Raw genomic sequence first — 20,443 nt, 5'->3', positions numbered from 1 at the left:
GGGATAGGAATGGGAATTAGAAAAGGAGCTAAAATTTCTTCAGAACTTCCCTTACTCTAGGGTTTTTGCTGTGAAATGTTTTGTGTAGAGTTGATGATCCTCATTTGTCATAACTCACTTTTCATTTTGCTCCTGAGAGGAGTGTTGAAATACCAAGCTTGTTCCTCTCCACCTTCAAACCCTCAGAAATTTCAGTTCTGAAAAAAAAATTACTGACTTTTATATAAATTCCTTTGTTTATGACCAAGTCTCTCAAATGATAGCTTTAGGGGGACTTCTGGCCAAGATGGCGGCGTGGAGGCAGACAGCTGCTTGAGCTCCTCGTTTTCTCTCAGAACTTACTTCATGACAAGCCTCTGACTTAATGCTTGACCCAGAAAGAAATCCACAAATTATCACCAAGAGAAGACATCCTTGAAAGTCGCCAGAAAAGGTCTGTGTTTGTTCGGGGGAGGGTCAATCAGACTGGGCGCAGACTGAGGGCAGACAGCCAGAGCAAGACAGGCAGCTCACACAGCTCAGACCGGACGGGGAGGGGTGTGATCTCTGCCGTTTCTGCGAAAGGGCTTTTGCCCCAGTGTGGATGCTCCGTCTTGGCAGCAAGCCAGGAGCAGCAGAGAGGGTGTAAACACCGGAGGTGAAGATTAAAACCCCAGAAAGCCAGCGTCTCTCAGAGCCCGGCCACCCCCAACCCCCACCTGGACTGACTCGGTGCGTTCTCAGAGCCCCAGAGCGCAGACTCAGTACAGTCATTGCTGTTCTGTTAGTGGCTCTCTGCTTCCCTACCCCCAGTCTGTAGAGGAAGCCCATTAATACCATCCAGCCCCATCCCTGGCAAAACAGACCAATTGTTTCTCTTGTCAGTTTGTTTTCTTTGATTCCTACTCTGACAAAATGAACAAAAAATTCAAAAGGGCTCTAACCATTGACAGCTTCTGTGTGGAGAGGGAGCAGACTTCAAATGCTGAGGAGACTAGGAACAGAATGTCCCCAGATGTATCCCCTGGGAGGTATATAAGCTGCTCCTCAATACAAAAGAACCTCATAGAGGAAATCAAAAAGGCTCTCACAAGAGAGCTGGAAGAGAAATGGGAAAAGGAAAGGGAAGCTTGGCAAGAGAGCCTGGAGAAGTCATCCCATGCATTCAAAGACAGAATGGATAAAGAAATCAAATCATTGAGAAACAAGATTAGTGAGCTGGAAAAGGTAAACAACTCCAAGGAAAACAGGATTAGTGAGCTGGAAAAGGTAAACAACTCCAAGGAAAACAGGATTAGAGAGCTGGAAAAAGAAATCAGCTCTCTAAAAAATAAAATGGATAAAATGGAAAAAAATTCCATAGAAGATAAAAACTCAATTGGACAATTACAAAGAGATATAAAAAAAGTGAGTGAAGAAAATACATCATTGAAAATTAGACTGGAACAAGTAGAAATGAATGACTCAAGGAGAAACCAAGAGGGAGTCAAGCAAAACCAGAGAAATGAAACAATTGAAAAGACTGTCAAGTACCTTACCAGAAAGACAACAGACCTGGAAAACAGATCCAGGAGAGACAATTTGAGAATAATCGGACTCCCTGAAAAATGGGAGGAAAAAAAGAGCTTGGACACCATTTTCGAGGAAATTATCAAAGAGAACTGCCCAGACGTTTTGGAAACAGAGGGTAAAATAGACATTGAGAAAATTCATCGATCACCTACTGAAAGGGACCCTAAAATCAAAACGCCAAGAAATATAGTGGCCAAGTTCAAGAACCATCAGACAAAGGAAAAGATATTGGAAGCTGCTAGAAAAAAACAATTCAGATATGGAGGATCCACAATAAGGATAACACAGGATCTAGCAGCCTCCACATTAAAAGAACGCAGGGCCTGGAACATGATATTCCGAAAGGCTAAGGAACTGGGTATGCAGCCAAGAATAACTTACCCAGCAAGAATGAGCATCGTTTTCCAGGGAAGAAGATGGACATTTAACGAAATAAATGAATTCCATCTATTTTTGATGAAAAAACCAGACCTACATAAGAGGTTTGATCTTCAAATACAGAACTCAAGAGACTTCTAAAAAAGGTAAAAAGAAATCTTGAGAACTATACTTCTGTCAAAAAAATATGTAAAGAACATATGTACAATTTGTCTTAGAAACTAGAGGTGGAAAGGAGATTATATCATAAAAAAGTGTAAAGTGGTGGTACTACATCTCATGAAGAGGCAAAGGTAACCTATTATATCTGAGAGAAAGAAAGGAGGGAGATGAACATAGCGTGTATCAATAGACATATTCGATTTATGGTGAAACTTCTTCCACTTCATTGAAAAGTGAAAGGGAAGGAGTAAGCTAAGGGGAAGGGAATACAGTAATTTCAAGGAAAAGGGGTAAAATAAGGGGAGGATCTTTAAGGTGGGGGAGGGATCCTAAAAAGGGAGGGCTGTGAAAAGCAAGTGGTGTTTACCAGTTTAATACTGGATTTGAGGGTAAAAGGGAAGGAAAGGGGAAAAGCATAAGCAGGGGTTAATAGGATGGCAAGCAATATAGAATTAGTCCTTCTAACCATAAATGTGAATGGGGCAAACTGCCTCATAAAGAGGAAGCAGTTAGCAGACTGGATTAAAAGTCAGAATCCTACTATATGTTGTTTACAGGAAACACACCTGAAACAGGATGAGACATTCAAACTAAAAGTAAAAGGGTGGAGCAGAATCTATTATGCTTCAGGCAAAACCAAAAAAGCAGGAGTAGCCATCCTCATCTCAGATCAAGCAAAAACAAAAATTGATCTAATTAAAAGAGATAAGGAAGGGCATTATATCCTGCTAAAGGGAAGCATCAATAGTGAAGCAGTATCAATATTAAACATGTATGCACCAAGTGGTGCAGCATCTAAATTCTTAAAAGAGAAATTAAGAGAGCTGCAAGAGAAAATAGATAGCAAAACTATAATAGCGGGAGATCTCAACCTTGCACTCTCAGAATTAGATAAATCAAACCACAAAATAAATAAGAAAGAAGTCAAAGAGGTAAATAGAATACTAGAAAAGTTTGATATGATAGATCTTTGGCGAAAGCTAAATGGAGACAGAAAGGAATATACTTTCTTCTCAGCAGTTCATGGAACCTATACAAAAATTGATCATATACTAGGGCATAAAAACCTCAAAATCAAATGCAGTAAGGCAGAAATAGTAAATGCATCCTTTTCAGACCATAATGCAATCAAAATAACATTTAATAAAAAGCCAGGGGAAAATAGACCAAAAAATAATTGGAAACTAAATAATCTTATACTAAAGAATGATTGGGTAAAACAGCAAATCATAGACATAATTAATAACTTCACCCAAGAAAATGACAATAATGAGACATCATACCAAAATGTGTGGGCTACAGCCAAAGCAGTAATTAGGGGAAGTTTTATATCTCTACAGGCCTACCTGCATAAAATAGAGAAAGAGAGGACCAACGAATTGGGTTTACAACTAAAATTGCTAGAAAAGGAACAAATTAAAAACCCCCAGACAAACACAAAACTTGAAATTCAAAAAATAAAAGGTGAGATTAATAAAATTGAAAGTAAAAAAACTATTGAATTAATTAATAAAACTAAGAGTTGGTTTTATGAAAAAACCAACAAAATAGACAAACCCTTAGTAAACCTGATTAAAAAAAGGAAAGAGAAAAAGCAAATTGATAGTCTTGAAAATGAAAAGGGTGAACTCACCACTAATGAAGAGGAAATTAGAACAATAGTTACGAGCTACTTGGCTCAACTTTATGCCGATAAATTCGATAACTTAAATGAAATGGAAGAATACCTTCAAAAATATAGATTGCCCAGATTAACAGAGGAAGAAGTAAGTAGTCTAAATAGTCCCATCTCAGAAAAAGAAATAGACCAAGCTATTAACCAACTTCCTAAGAAAAAGTCCCCAGGACCAGATGGATTTACAGGTGAATTCTACCAAACATTTAAAGAACAACTAACTCCAATGCTATGTAAACTATTTGAAAAAATAGGGATTGAAGGAGTCCTACCAAATTCCTTCTATGACACAGACATGGTACTGATACCTAAACCAGGTAGATCGAAAACTGAGAAAGAAAACTATAGACCAATTTCCTTAATGAATATTGATGCTAAAATCTTAAATAAGATATTAGCAAATAGACTTCAGAAAATCATCCCCAGGATAATACACTATGACCAAGTGGGATTTATACCAGGAATGCAGGGCTGGTTTAATATTAGGAAAACTATTAGTATAATTGACCACATTAATAATCAAATTAATAAAAACCATATGATCATCTCAATAGATGCAGAAAAGGCATTTGATAAAATCCAACATCCATTCCTACTAAAAACGCTTGAGAGTATAGGAATAAATGGACTATTCCTTAAAATAATAAGGAGCATATATTTAAAACCTTCAGTAAACATCATATGTAATGGTGATAAACTAGAACCTTTCCCTGTAAGATCAGGAGTGAAACAAGGTTGCCCACTATCACCATTACTATTCAATATAGTACTAGAAACTCTAGCCTTGGCAATAAGAGCCGAGAAAGAGATCCAAGGAATTAGAGTAGGAAATGAAGAAATCAAATTGTCACTTTTCGCAGATGACATGATGGTATACTTAGAGAACCCCAAAGACTCTGCTAAAAAGCTATTAGAAATAATTCAGAATTTTAGCAAAGTCGCAGGATACAAAATAAATCCACATAAATCCTCAGGATTTTTATACATTACCAACACAATCCAACAGCAAGAGATACAAAGAGAAATTCCATTCAAAATAACAGTCGATAGTATCAAATATTTGGGAATATATCTACCAAAGGAGAGTCAGGAATTATATGAGCAAAATTACAAAACACTTGCCACAAAAATAAAGTCAGATTTAAATAATTGGAAAGACATTCAATGTTCTTGGATAGGCCGAGCGAATATAATAAAGATGACAATACTCCCCAAACTAATCTATTTATTTAGTGCTATACCAATCAGACTCCCAAGAAACTATTTTAATGACCTAGAAAAAATAACAACAAAATTCATATGGAAGAATAAAAGGTCGAGAATTGCAAGGGAACTAATGAAAAAAAAGTCAGAGGAAGGTGGTCTAAGTGTACCTGATTTAAAGCTATATTATAAAGCAACAGTCACCAAAACCATTTGGTATTGGCTAAGAAATAGACTAGTTGATCAGTGGCATAGGTTAGGTTCACAGGACAAGATAGTGAATAAAAATAGCAATCTAATCTTTGACAAACCCAAAGATCCCAAATTTTGGGATAAGAATTCATTATTTGACAAAAACTGCTGGGAAAACTGGAAATTAGTATGGCAGAAACTAGGCATGGACCCACATTTAACACCACATACTAAGATTAGATCAAAATGGGTCCAAGATTTAGGCATAAAGAACGAAATCATAAATAAATTGGAGGAACATGGGATGGTTTACCTCTCAGACTTGTGGAGGAGGAAGGAGTTTGTGTCCAAGGGAGAACTAGAGACCATTATTGATCACAAAATAGAACATTTTGATTACACTAAATTAAAAAGTTTCTGCACAAACAAAACTAATACAAACAAGATTAGAAGGGAAGTAACAAATTGGGAAAAAATTTTTACAGTTAAAGGTTCTGATAAAGGCCTCATCTCCAAAATATACAGAGAATTGACTTTAATTTATAAGAAATCAAGCCATTCTCCAATTGATAAATGGTCAAAGGATATGAACAGACAATTTTCAGATGATGAAATTAAAACTATTTCCACTCATATGAAAGAGTGTTCCAAATCACTATTGATCAGAGAAATGCAAATTAAGACAACTCTGAGGTATCATTACACACCTGTCAGATTGGCTAAGATGACAGGAACAAATAACGATGAATGTTGGAGGGGCTGTGGGAAAACTGGGACACTGATGCATTGTTGGTGGAGTTGTGAAAGAATCCAACCATTCTGGAGAGCAATCTGGAATTATGCCCAAAAAGTTATCAAAATGTGCATACCCTTTGACCCAGCCATACTACTACTAGGCTTATACCCCAAGGAACTACTAGAGAAGGGAAAGGGTCCTGTATGTGCCAAAATGTTTGTGGCAGCCCTTTTCATAGTGGCTAGAAGCTGGAAGATGAATGGATGTCCATCAATTGGAGAATGGTTGGGTAAACTATGGTATATGAATGTTATGGAATATTATTGTTCTATAAGAAATGACCAACAGGAGAAATACAGAGAGGCTTGGAGAGACTTACATCAACTGATGCTGAGTGAAACGAGCAGAACCAGAAGATCATTATACACTTCAACAATGATACTGTACGAGGATGTATGCTGATGGAAGTGGATTTCTTCAACATAGAGAAGAACTAATCCAATTCCAATTGATTAATGATGGACAGAACCAGCTACATCCAGAAAAGGAACACTGGGAAATGAATGTAAACTGTTATTTTTACCTTCTGAATCCAATTCTTCCTGTGCAACAAAAAATTCGGTTCTACACACATATATTGTATCTAAATTATACTGTAATATATTTAACATATATAAGACTGCTTGCTATCTGGGGGAGGGGGTTGGGGGAGGAAGGGAAAAAATCTGAATAGAAGTAAGTGCAAGGGATAATGTTGTAAAAAATTACCCATGCATATGTACTGTCAAAAAATGTTATAATTATAAAATAAAATAAAAAATTAAAAAAAAAATGATAGCTTTAAAATGACTCAAAGAAATGGATAGCTACTTTTCACACTCTATTCAGACAGAATCATTTGCACGGTGTTACTTAATAATGGTGATCACTTATATGTGGAAAGAATAATCAATGATGATACTGTTTCATTCTGCATATACCAAGATACATGAATGAGCGCATACACACATGTATAAAAAGGGATTTTAGTATTTGCTGTTGTGAAGACATTCACTGGAGTATATTTAACAGAGCTTAAACTCTCAAACCTCAGATTTTTTTTATAACTTATGAAATCTTTATTATCCTTTTAAAAATACTTTATACCTAAAGAGTCTTGGGAAAAGTCATCATTGGTAATAAATAGTGGTGATTAACATTTTCTCCTTCCCAGGAGATTTAATATCTCCCAATACTGGGGGAAAATGCAGCACCACCTCCTGTTGTTATTCTTCTGTCACTCAATCTTATCCAACTATTTGTGACCCCATGGAATGTAGTAAACCAGGCCTTCAAGAAGTTATTCCAAATCTGATTTTTTCCCCTATAATTTCATCACATAACTCATCCTCTGCAATAACTCTTTGCTTTTGTCTTTAATCTTTCACAACTTCAAAGTATTTTCCAGTAAGTCCCTTCTTATTATGTGGCTGAAGTACTGAGGCCTCAACATTATTATTTGATCCTTCAATTGAATACTCTGTATTACTTTTTGTAAATATTGATGGATTCAATCATTTTGCTAATGCAGGAACTTTCAAAAATCTATTAACACCACAATTTGAAAATGTTGATTCCATAGAATTCAGCTTTCCTGCTATTCCTATTCTCATAGCCATATATTGCTAATAGGAAAAACTAGCTGTACCTGTACAAATTTTCATTGACAAAGTGATGTCTCTGATTTTAATATGCTTTCTAGACTTGCCATGGCTTTTCTTCCAAAGAGCAAGTGTCTTTATTTTATGGTTGAGTCACTATCTACAGTGATCTTTGAGGCAAAGAAAATAAAAAGCCACAGTTTCCATTCATTTTCCCTCTGTTGACAACAAAGTGATGAAACCAGTGCCCAAGGTCTTATTTTTCTTTATTTAATTTTCACCTTGAAGCCAAATGTTTCATTTTAACTAAGAGACTTTTTAATTCTTCTTCCTTTTCCCCCTAAGAAAGATGCTATCCACATATCGAGATTGCTTATACTTCTGGAAAATTTAATTTCAGTTTTTCTTTCATCAAGCCTGATGTTTCTCATGATGTATCCTGCATATAAATTAAATAAATACGTTGACAATATACAGCCTTCTCATATTTCTTTTAATTTTCAACCAATCAGTTGTTTTATCATTAGTTCTAACTGTTGTCTCCCAAGGAATTTGCACATGGGCCAAGAAGCAAGTAAGATGATCTGTTCTCCCATTTCTTTGGGCACTTGCCACATTTGTGGTGAGTCACAAGGTCAATGTGTAGTCAATGCAGCAGACAGATTTTTTTCACTAAACCTCCCTTGCATTCTGAAAAATCCAGTAAATGTTGGCTTTTTGATCTCTAGTTCTTCTGCTTCTTTGAAAACCAGCCTGTTCTTTGGGTAACATACGTTTCACATATTGTTGAAGCCTAGGTTAAAAAATCATAAATACCAGCTTGCTGGCTTGTGAAATAATGCAATTGCTCAAGAATTTGAAAATTCCTTGGGATTTTCCTTCTTTAGAATGGGTATATAAACTAATCTTACCAATTCACTGGCCACTGCCGGGCTTTTCAAACTGACTGACATATTGAGTCCAACATTTTAAAAACATTGTTTAGAGTTTTAAAAAGCATAGGCAGAATTCTATTATTTCCACTAGAATTATTATTAGCAATACTTAAGCCACACTTGATTTTATTCTTTAAGGTGTTTAACTCATGGTTATTGGTGATGTGAAGACCTCTTTGTTTTCTTCCCAGCTGTTCCGATTATATTCTGCTTCTGTTGAATCCTTACCATTTGTGCCTTTTGTCATGCCCATTATTAAATAGGATTTAATTAATTAAATGGAATTAAATGAGTTTCTTTTAATATTTATATTTTTTTCCAACAGCTCTCTTATCTTTCCCATTCTGTTATTTTTTCTATTTATTTACATTGCTTAATTATAACTATTTTTTCTGACCCTAAAAGCAAGATCCCTTCTGCAACAGGGGAAGGAATACAACTTCTAGGACCTTTAATTGTCTGAGACATTTTTTTTTTTTTTTTAATTGTCTGAGACATTTTGCAAGAAAAGTAATCCAAGCTTTGTCAGAATAACTGGTATATTCACATAAAAACAGAACATTTGTGGCATCGCTTTTGGTAGTTGCAAGAAGTTGGAAACTGAGGGGATGCCCAACATTTGGAGAATGGCTAAATAAGTTATGGGATATAAATGTTTGGGAATATTATTATTCTATAAGAAACAATTAGCAGGATGATGTCAGGCTTGGAGAAACATACGTGAATTGATGCTAAGTGAAATGGGCAGAACCAGATCAATGTACACAGCAACAAGAAGATTATAGGATAATCAGTTCTGATGGGCATGGTTCTTTTCAACAATGAGATGATTCATACATGTTCCCATGATCTTGTGATGAAGAGTCATGTACATACAGAGAGGATTGTGGGAACTAAGTTTGGATCACAATATGGCATTTTCACTCTTTTTGTCATTTTTTTCACATTTTTTCTCATATTTTTCCTTTTTGAGTTTTCTTGTGCAACAAGATAATTGTATAAATATTTAAGCATATATTGGATTTAACATATATTTTTACCATGTTTAACATATATTGGATTAATTGCCATCTAGGACAAGGATGCATATATATATATTTAATTTTAATAAAAAGCTAAATCTTCACTGCTAAAAAAAAAAAAAGGAACTAGATTTGGCAAACATTGAACATTACCACAAAGAAGTCAAATTGCTTATATTTCTAAGAGGAAATAGCTAGTTGTTAATGTGGACTTGCTACATCAACTATTTGTATCTAGGCAAATCCTCAAATAAAATAGAAATTAAAATAAAAAAACAGAATTGGGAGTTTTTGTAGAACAGCCAGTTTGTGTATGTTGCTAACACAAACTAAGCATTGCTAATTCATGAATCAATGCTGCCTCAAAAGCCTTTGGATCCTCTCTTGTGTACCTCCTTACTCCAGTGGCATTAGAAGCTGTGGTCCTGGATTCCAGATGAAAGCCCAGGAAGGAAAGTCTGTATACTGTTTTGATTGAGCCCTCTATCCAGAAGGACAGGTAAGTCTGTGAGGATACTTCTATTACTCCTCAGCAAATCTGGATCTAGAGTAGCAAAACAAAGCTGAATAAGTCTTCCTGGTTACAATCAGACATTGGAAAATTTCAGCTCAAAAATTTAATTTAGCCCTTACTGAATCTTCCCACTTGCCTATTTTTATAGTTACCCGATTTCTGGGTCAGCAGGACTTTTCCACTGAACTCAGCAATCGCGTCAATCGAGCTGCTGAGTGTAGGTCCTCATGTCTAGGGCCTTATGTTTAGGTGCCAAAATGTAGTGTGCTTTCTAGAGCCCCCAAATTGGGGTGCCAAAATATGCTCTCTGGAGGCTCCCAGGACAGCCCAACTCCTTGGTCTTAGTGGGGGAGTAATGGAGGAAGGAGACTCAGGAGGATGGTGAAAAATGGAGTTCCTTTATTTCAAGTCCTTTTAGCTCTTAAATACCTTAATATGATTACATCATCACAACACACTAAGCCTGTGCCAATTAGAGAACCATTACATCATCACATCACACTGAACAAGTGCTATTGATATGTAAATATCTCTCTTCCCTGTTAAGTATCCCTTGCTTCTAGAAGAACACAGGTGGTCTGCCCTTCTTGAGTTCTCAGGAAGCCTGAGACCCCTTAAAGGAGATGGGGAACCAAACCAGACATGGTCAGCAAGTTCCCTCTGGGCTGAAGAGTTTTCTGCCTTGCCCAGAGTTCCCCGATTATCTACCGCCATCTACAGAACATAATGTCCAGAGCTTCAGAGAAAGTGTGGAAGAAAAGCCAAATGAATTGAAAGTCCACAGTGATCAATATTATTGAGAGTTTATGGATTCAAGGTCCATTAAATTAGCATTTTCTTGGCCACTTTTTCTGTAGCTCAATTGTTCAGTGAGATTGCTGGAAGAAATACCTATTTACAATGATCTCTTACATTTTGTATGGGTTAAGTTCTTTTTTTAATCAATTCTATCCTATCCAGACGAGGGCAAAATAAAAATACATTTATATATGTTTTACAGAAGAGTAAATGAAGTGACCATTCAAGTCAGACAGATATTAAAGACTGCTGGGATCCTAGCCAGGGCACAGGACTGTAATGTATCACATTTTTCAATTCATCTCCAGTTTCTTTCCTGGATGTTTATTCATGTGCTACATGATGCATGCCAAGAAGGCACCAATCTACCTATCCTGATCTCATCTGTCCCCCAGAGAATTCCTTGTCTTTCTACTTGACAGTGTATTCTTTTGAGCCTCGAATTCAGCTCTTTGAACATAAAAATCTGATTTGTGTGAAGATGCATACATCCTTTGAACATTGTTTAAGCTGACAAAATGAATAAATAGGCAGAAATTTGGGGAATTACTGCCAGTGTGAGGGGGAAAAAGGGGGAAAAACTGCATAATGATGAACCCCTCTGACCTAGAACAATGCCTCAAAGAAAATATGAAGAAAGTTATTGCAATAGTCCCTGATTAGTAAAGGAACCATGTTAAGTGCAATAGAATCATATTTGGTTGAGAAGAAACTTCAAAGAACAGAGAGCACCAAGCTAAGGAAATGAACAATTAAAGAGATGAGGATGGCCCAAATCCAGGAAATGTAGTTATCCATAAGCCTGCTTTTTTTGATTTTATGATATACTGCTTTCACATTTATTCTTTTTATTATTGTCATTATTACTAAGAATAACATCTTATATTTTAAAAGCACTTTGTTAATGTTATTTGTAAAAAAGTTAGCATTTATATAGTTATCTGGTTCCCTCATTGCCTTCTACTTTGTCCTGAGGTAATGGGAGTCTTGGCCATGGTAAGCTTCACTGTGGCTTTTCTAGCCAGAAATCTCCCTGTCACTTTCAAGGAAGCTAAGTTCCTCACTTTCAGCATGCTGGTGATCTGCAGTGTCTGGATCTCCTTCTCCATATACCAGAGCATCAAGGAGAAGATGATGGTGGTCATGGAGATCTCCATCTTAAGCTCCAGCACTGGCTTGTTAGGCTGCATCTTCATCCCCAAATGCTATGTGATCCTTCTGCCCACAGGAACACCAGGAAAACTTTAAAGAAAAACTCTAGTTCCTAAATCAAGAATTATTCTGATTTTTACTTATAACTTAATACCTACCATATCTACATTATGTATTAGCATGTTAAAAATGAACTTTGATGGGAAATGAGTGTAAACTGTTATTTTTGCCTTCTGAATCCAATTCTTCCTGTGCAACAAGAAATTCGGTTCTACACACATATATTGTATCTAGAATATATTGTAATATATTTAACATGTATAAGACTGCTTGCCATCTGGGGGAGGGGGTTGGGGGAGGAAGGGAAAAAATCTGAATAGAAGTAAGTGCAAGGGGTAATGTTGTAAAAAATTACCCATGCATATGTACTGTCAAAAAATGTTATAATTATAAAATAAAATAAAAATTAAATTAAAAAAAAAAAGAAAAATCAGGAAGAACTATTTAAAAACTTTGAGGCTGCATGTTCTGACTCTAATCTCAAATTTTCCCTACTAGGTCTCAGTTTCCTCATTACAAGTTGAAGACATTGGTCTATTAGGGTCTAAAGACCTTCTAATTTTCTGTATATAATTCTGTGATTCTTAGATATCTGTAGGATGCTCTTATGCATTGTTTTAGAAAACTTTTATCCTTCAAGTCTAATATGCTTATGCCCAATTTCTCAGGCAAGCTGCAGTCTAAAAGTATTTTTGTTCATTAAATCATTTGGTCTTGTAAAAAAAAAAATGAACTTTGAGAGCATGTTAACAGCATTCACTTATTCTCTTCGAAGTAAGAGGTGAAGGATTATGTCATTGCTAATTCATGATACTAGATTTAAAGGTCTTTCAGCACTCCATTTTATGTTAATTTCCACAAGCTTTGACAACATATTTGGAAGAAAGACCCAGCACCACTTGTGGTGGGAACAGTAACGAAAATGTACATTCCCCCATAAGACACTCTCCAGTTGATGAGCTTAGGTGACTGGGAGGATAGTGATGACACTGACAATAATAGGAACATTCAGAGGGACGAAACTTGGGAGTAGAGAGGGAGATGAAAATGAGTTCTGTTTGGCTTATGTTGAGTTTAATCAAATTAGACTAAGTATATAATATGAAAGTAAAATGGAAGAAGGCCCAGGTCAGAGATCCAAGGCTGTTGGGAATGACCTAAATGAATAACTAGCAATGGAGAATGGGAATAAGCAAACTGGTCGAAGGAAATCTAGGCTTTCACAGTTTAATGGCCACCAGAGAGTATTAAGGAGAAGGGGTGATGCACAGTGCCTGGCCCAATGTAAACACTTGACAAACGTCAGTTGATTGACAGTGTTGAAACCTGCAAAGAAGTCAAAGACAAAAACTGAGAAAATGTGATTAAATTTGACCATCAGGTGATCATGGGTAACTTCTAAAAAAAAAGTTTCATTTGAATAATGTCAAACACCAGACTGAAAAGAGTTAAAAGTACAAACATTGTGTCTAGACTAGCTCTCTGAAGGATATTGATATCAATCTGAGTCCTTGGTCTTAGAAAAGGAATGAAGAGGTGGGACTCACATGGATGGTCAAACACAAAGTCTGTTTATTGCAAATTCTCTAGCCTTATATACCCTAATACTTCTATACAACCGTAGCACACTTTGCATGTACTAACTATATACTGCCCATGCAGGACCACATAAACAACTTGCTATTGTGTGTAAATGTCTCTTATCCACCTGGTATCACTCTGATTTAATTACAACACATGTTGTCACTGCCCTCTGACTTCTCAGGAAGGTGGAGAGCCCTTAGGGGAGATGAGGAGTTGAACCAGACTCTATCAATAGGTTCTCCCTGGGCTGCAGGGTCTTACATCTCACCTAGAGTTCCCACACTATTTGTGGCCTTCTACATGGAAAAAAGAAAACACTAATTATACTGTAAATACCAAATTGTTGCTAGATTAAGGGAGTGAGACTTTAAGGAAATGTCTCTGGAGTATATATCTGCTTTTGAATTGAATCAGTCTTGTCAGTTAACTTTTCTGGTGCATAAATCCATTTGCTCAGTTTGCTGAAAAGACTAAAGTTACTGAAGTCTGACTCAGACTGCTGAAAGAACAAGTATTTATTTAAACATGACAAGCTATATAGTGACTGGACAATGCAGAATTAGAGACCTTTTAGGTTGAAAATTGGGAACATCAGAACTTTGGTATGATTGTGCAATCAGTTTAGTCTGAGCAGCTATATTGTGTAGTAGCTAAAGTGCTGGATATTAATCAGGAAATCCTGAATTCAAATCTGGCCTTAGATATTCCCTGCCTACATAACCCTGGACAAGTCAGTGAATTTATTTGCCTTAGTTTCCACAGCTATAAAAATGGGAATAATAATTGAAACTACCCATTAGAATTATCAGGATGAAATGAAATAAAACTTATAAGGCCATTGGTAACACTGAAAGTGTTATAAATTGCTAGTTTTTGTTATCATAAATTTGGTTACTAACTGTAAGCTAAGATTGACTTGTTCACAAAAGAACTCTGATTAACGAATCCAGAAATATGAGAGATTTTTAACGAAAGTGTGGTAAAAAAAAATCACAATTTTCTGCATATTGTCAGGTGTTTCTAAGAGCAATGGTTGGCTATGGAAAGAGAAGAGTTCTTACATTCACTGGCTTCTGAGAAGAAAAAAATATTCTATATTTGTCTTTCTATTAGGGCTTTTTCTGAAAAGAATCAGATGGAGAAGTTACTTTTTGTTATAGTTTCCTAGTGAGAGGAGAAAACAAAAGTTTGTAATATCAGCCATTGTTGCTAAGAGGTAAAGCAAGAGAATTCTAACAAGAAGTAGAATTGAAGAGACTTATTGACTTTAAGATAAAATTCATGGATTATTCCTTTAAGAAAAGAAGCAAAAAAGAAGCTCATGCCTTTTTGGGGTGATACTTAACAGATTAACAAGTTTGGTGGAAACATTATGGCCATTGAGGGGTTGGTCAAACACAGTGGGAATCCATTCAGCTTTGAATAACAAGTGTTTGTTCAATAAGTAAGCTACTTTTATCAAGGAACCTTTACAGCTGTCAAAAATTTACTCCCTACCAAAAGCCCTTTCATTTTGTTGCTAAATCAGAATATTATAAAAGTCAAATGAACAGAAGTCATTTTTGATTTTCATTTACAGATCCTTATTTTTGGTCTTTTAAAAATCACAATAATTGATATTTATATATGATTTTAAATATGACAAAACTAGTTCCCTCTTTGGGATAGTATTTTCAGTATTTGGAAGCAGCAATCATTTTTCCTGGTAGTTTTCTAAACCAAATTTTCATTGACCAGAGTTTGTAATGCCAGAGAAACTGAGTCAAGGCATTAATTGGGTTTTTAATATTTCAATAGTGGAGAATTTGGGTTAGCTGATACTAGACAGCTGAATGGGACTCTTGTCTCAAAGCATCCAGTAGGGAGCAATTGATTCCAGAGACTTTTGTAGGGCTCAAGCTATCAGGGAAACAAAGGCAAGTGGGGGAGAAGGAGGCAGAACACTGTGTAAGTCATACTTTCAGAAAAGGATCATAACTTAGTCCTGGCAGATTGGGAGTCAAGATAAGGAGGTCTAGGGCAGAATACAGGCGTCTGAGGGACAAATCCCAGCAGGCATTTGAGATAAGCCTCCTGGAATTTTATGACTCACTGGGATATGAGAGTGACCAGAGTTTAATTGGGGGGGGGGGTCACCATAATAGTATAGTACCGGGAAACAGGTATTACAATTCAGGGAAACTGAGCTATTATAATTCAGGAAAAACACCTGAGAATTTCTGAGTAAATAATAAGTAATAATTAATTAGGCTAGCTAATAATTAGTAAATTAATACTCAGGAGTTTTTTCCCCCCAAACCAAGACAAAATCTTAGCATACTTTTGGAAGAGATTGCCCTAGCCAATAAAGACAATAAAATTAGCCCTGATTGATGGATTTTTAATGCAGTGGGCCAGGGCTAGAAGATTTCAGTTTCTCTGGCTATTGATCCTGAAACTCATCCAAATTCAACAATCTGGATAGGGAACTTCATCTCCATCCAGACCATTCTGATAAATTTTTTTTCTTATACGCTAGATTACTTTAAATATTTAGGGAATGTCAGGATTAGAGACTAGACCAATAATTTTATTGGTATAGTCATCTCCACTGAGAAGAATTTGTTAGCAACCACCATGTGATCACTAGTTGTGGATCTTTGTCAGACAATAATGGCTGGGAATATTTCTATGCATTCCAGGAAGTACACGTAGGTCCAGGAATCACATCAAAGAGCATAATTTAGAGAATATCTTCAGGCTTCAGAGCTTCCTGGTTTGAGAACATAGAGAAGAGGAGGTTGAAATCATCTTAATCTTGCTCACTCACTCACTAGTTTCTAACCCCATCACCTTTCATAGGATCTAATGTGATGCATAGACCAGAGGTACCCAGGTTACTACCCAGGTTTTCACATTTTAAATTCCTCTGCCTCAGAAGAAGTCACTGGGGCTCCTACCCACTTTATGCCAATCATCTGTGTTGAGGACACAGGTGTTGGGAAGGAGGGATGAGGAAACAATTTTTTTACTCAGACACAGGGACACAGGTGTAGAGCCTCAAGCAACAATGGTCCCAAGAGTAACTTGTAGATTAAACTCCTTCTCTTAGGGTTCAATATTGCAAAAACAGAATTCTATCTCCATATACTACAAAGGACATTTCAATGATACTTTAGGCAGAGCAAATGCTCTTAAATACACCCTCTCATACCCAGCAATATTTCTACCTTGGACATGTGCCCAAGGTATATTACATCCTGTATCCATAGGTGTGAAAGATAGAGCAAAGCTTAAGCAGCTGCTCAAGAAAGAGACGGTTTCCTCCAGGAGTGTTCTTCCTTCCCAAGGCACCTGAAGCTGCTCTGCTTCCTCCACAGCACCTCAAAAATTTGGCTAGAAGGAATAGCCTTAGCTGGGAGCTGGAGAACCCTCAATCTGATGTCCTGCCTGCTTTTCTTCTTCCTGTTCCTAAAACTGCCATCTTCTGTGGGCAAAGAGGAAGGGACTTTCTGCCACCTAAAAAGGACTTTCAGTCCCACAGATTACAGAGATGGGGATCTTATTATTGGAGGATTTTTCCCTTTAATTATATATAAGTTGATTGAATTAAAGTATTGGAAAATGTTTTGGTTTCACCCTCAATATAATCCTAAAGACTATCAGTAAGTGTTTATTCTATTTTATTTTTAATTAATTTTTAAAATTATCAAGGATAATTAAACAAAACATTTCTACAATAGACAAATCAAAAACAAATGCCTAATTTTGCACATTAGCCTCTTAACTTTAAATGTAGATGCATTCTTCATAATCAATCCTTTGTGATCCTTGTAAATCACTGTGTTCCTAAGAATTTCTCAGGTGGTTTTTTTTTTTTTTGGCATTTTTCACTTTTATAATATTGCTGCTACAGTTTAAATTATCCTCTTCTATCTTCATATTATATCAGTTCATGCAAGTTTCCTCATGTCTATATAAAAGTATATTGCTTCATTGTGAACAGCATTATAGTATTCAATTATATTAAGATGCTCATATTTATTCAGTCATTCTGTAGTCACTAGGAACATTCTTCATGTCCAGATCTTTGTTACTACAAAAAGGAAATGCTTTATATATTTTATTACATGGTTCCTTTTCTTCTTCTTCTTCTTTTTGTTTTTTTTTTTTTTTGTTTTTGTTTTTTTTTACTTCTCTGAGGGATCTCTTAGTCAAAAGATATCTACAATTTAGTCATACATTTTAGTCATGGATGCAAATTCCCTTCCAGAATGTTAAACCTAGTAACTATTTCATGAACAGCACAAGATGAGTGGTACCTTCCATCTCTGTACATTTTTCTTTTTTTCTGGTTAACATTGCCAATCTGAAGGATGTGAGGTTATAATGTAGAGAGCTAACGTGGATTTCTTATCTTGATAATTATCTAGTTACATTGTCAATTCCCTTGACAATTCCTCAATTAGAAAATTTCACTTGTTGTTACAAATATAAATCCTTATATATTATGGAAATAAAAGAGGAAGAAATGGGAAATGTAATAAAAATATTTTTTCTCATTTAACTGCTTCCTTTCCAACCTTAGTTACATTGGATTTATATGAAAGTTTTAATTTATGTAATCAAAAAAGTCTATATTACCTTCTTTTTCTGTATTCCTTTTTTTGATCATGATTCTCTAATTTAATTCTCTAATTTAAAATGCTGAAAATAATTTTTTCCTTATTTCTCTAATTGTAATGATTTTTTATTTCTAAATTATTTCTAAATTATTCATCAGTTTGGAGTTATTCATCTATTCATCTACAATTAAAATGTTTTTAGGTAAGGGACCAATTTTCTTTCTTTTTTTTTTTCTTTTCCTTTTTTATTATAGCTTTTATTTACAAGACAAATGTATGGGTAATTTTTTAGCATTGAGCCTTGCAAATCTTTCTGTTCTAACTTTCCCCTACCTCCTCTCCTAGATGGCAGATAGATCAATACCTGTTAAATATGTTCAAGTATATGTTAAATCTAATATAAGTATACATATTTATAAAAGTATCTTGCTGCAAAAGAAAAATTGGATTTAGAAAATAGGTAAAAATAACCTGAAAAGGAAAACAAAAATGCAAGGAGAAAAAAACAGAAGGAGGGGAAATGCTATGGCATAGTCCACACTCATTTCCTAGAGTTCTTTTGCTAGGTGGAGCTAGTTCTCTTCATTATTAAAGAATTTGAACTAATTTGGGTCATCTCATTGTTGAAGAGAGCCAAGTCCATCAGAATTGATCATCATATAGTATTGTTGTTGAAGTGTATAATCTTCTCCTGGTTCTGCTCATTTCACTCAGCATCAGTTCATGTAAGTCTCTCCAGGCCTTTCTGAAATCATCCTGCTGATCATTTCTTACAGAACAATAATATTCTATAACATTCATATACCATAATTTACCCAACCATTCTCCAATGGATGGACATCCATTCATTTTCCAGTTTCTAGCCACTACAAAAAGGGCTGCCATAAACATTTTTGCATATACAGGTCCATTTCCCTTCTTTAAGATCTCTTTGGTATATTAGCCCAGTAGTAGCACTGCTAGATCAAAGGGTATACACAGATTGATAACTTTTTGAGCACAGTTCCAAATTGCTCTCCCTAATGACTAGATGTATTCAAAATTCCACTAACAAGGCATCAGTATCCCAGTTTTCCTACATCCCCTCCAACATTTGTCCTTATCTTTTCCTGTCATCCTAACTAATATGAGAGGTGTGTAGTGGTATCTCAGAGTTGTCTTAATTTGCTTTTCTTTGATCAATAAGTATTTGCAGCATGTTTTCATATGGCTAGAAACAGTTTCCATTTCCTGATCTGAAAACTGTCTGTTCATATCCTTTGACCATTTATGAATTGGAGAATGGCTTGATTTCTTTTATTTTTTTAATTTAAAAAATTATTTTAATAGTTTTTATTTACCAGATATATGCATGGGTAATTTTACAACATTGACAATTGCCAAACCTTTTGTTCTAATTTTTCCCCTCCTTCCCCTCCCCACCCCCTGATGGTAGGTTGACCAATATATGTTAAATATGTTAGAGTATAAATTAAATACAATATAAGTATATATGTCCAAACAGTTGTTTTGCTGTACAAAAAGAATCGGACTATGGCTTGATTTCTTATAAATTAGAGCCAATTCTCTCTATATTTTGGAAATGACACCTTTATCAGAACCTTTGAGTGTAAAAATGTTTTCCCAGTTTATTGCTTCCCTTCTAATCTTGTCTGCATTAGTTTTGTTTATACAAAACTTTTTAACTTTATATAATCAACATTATCTATTTTGTGATCAATCATGATCTCTAGTTTTTCTTTGGTCACAAATTCCTTCCTGCTCCACAGATCTGAGAAATAAACTATCCTATGTTATTCTAACTTATTTATAATCTCATTCTTTATGCCTAGATCATGAACCCATTTTGACCTTATCTTGGTGTATGGTATTAAGTGTGGGTCAATGCCTCATTTCTGCCATCCTAACTTCCAATATTCCCAGAAATTTTTGTGAAACAGTGAATTCTTATCCCAAATGCTGGGGTCTTTGGGTTTGTCAAACACTAGATTATTATAGTTATTGACTATTTTGAAGGGACCAATTTTCTACCAAACTGATTGCAAGGTGTATCAAAATATTTGTTTAATTTATTTGTCTTTTTTATGATTGTAAATTTCTCCAATTTTTGGAAATGTATTGTTATCTAAATTTTTTCTACTTCTTGGGAAAATTGCTTGTAACTATTTCCAAATGAATTTGTATTTATAGAGAGCTTCTGAGAAGTTTTAATTGTGGTAAAATATCTGAAAGTGGGT

General features: G+C 35.4%; 1 protein-coding gene across 1 annotated transcript in view; it reads right to left on the bottom strand.

The window, feature by feature from the left end:
* LOC141562613 (vomeronasal type-2 receptor 26-like) overlaps positions 1 to 11,996 on the bottom strand; it is a 59,234-nt gene extending 47,238 nt beyond the window's left edge. Inside the window, exons 1-2 of the mRNA XM_074302617.1 lie at positions 11,871 to 11,996; positions 10,646 to 10,722 (exon numbers count right to left, since the gene is read on the bottom strand). Coding sequence (XP_074158718.1) covers positions 10,646 to 10,722; positions 11,871 to 11,996 — 203 coding nt within the window. The remainder of the gene's footprint in view (positions 1 to 10,645; positions 10,723 to 11,870) is intronic.
* Between the last annotated feature and the right edge of the window lie 8,447 nt (positions 11,997 to 20,443).

Source organism: Sminthopsis crassicaudata, chromosome 3 (assembly GCF_048593235.1).
Source record: "Sminthopsis crassicaudata isolate SCR6 chromosome 3, ASM4859323v1, whole genome shotgun sequence".
Lineage (NCBI taxonomy): Eukaryota > Metazoa > Chordata > Mammalia > Dasyuromorphia > Dasyuridae > Sminthopsis > Sminthopsis crassicaudata.
Note: the sequence above shows the minus strand (reverse complement) of the source record. Positions and strands in the feature narration are given on the sequence as shown.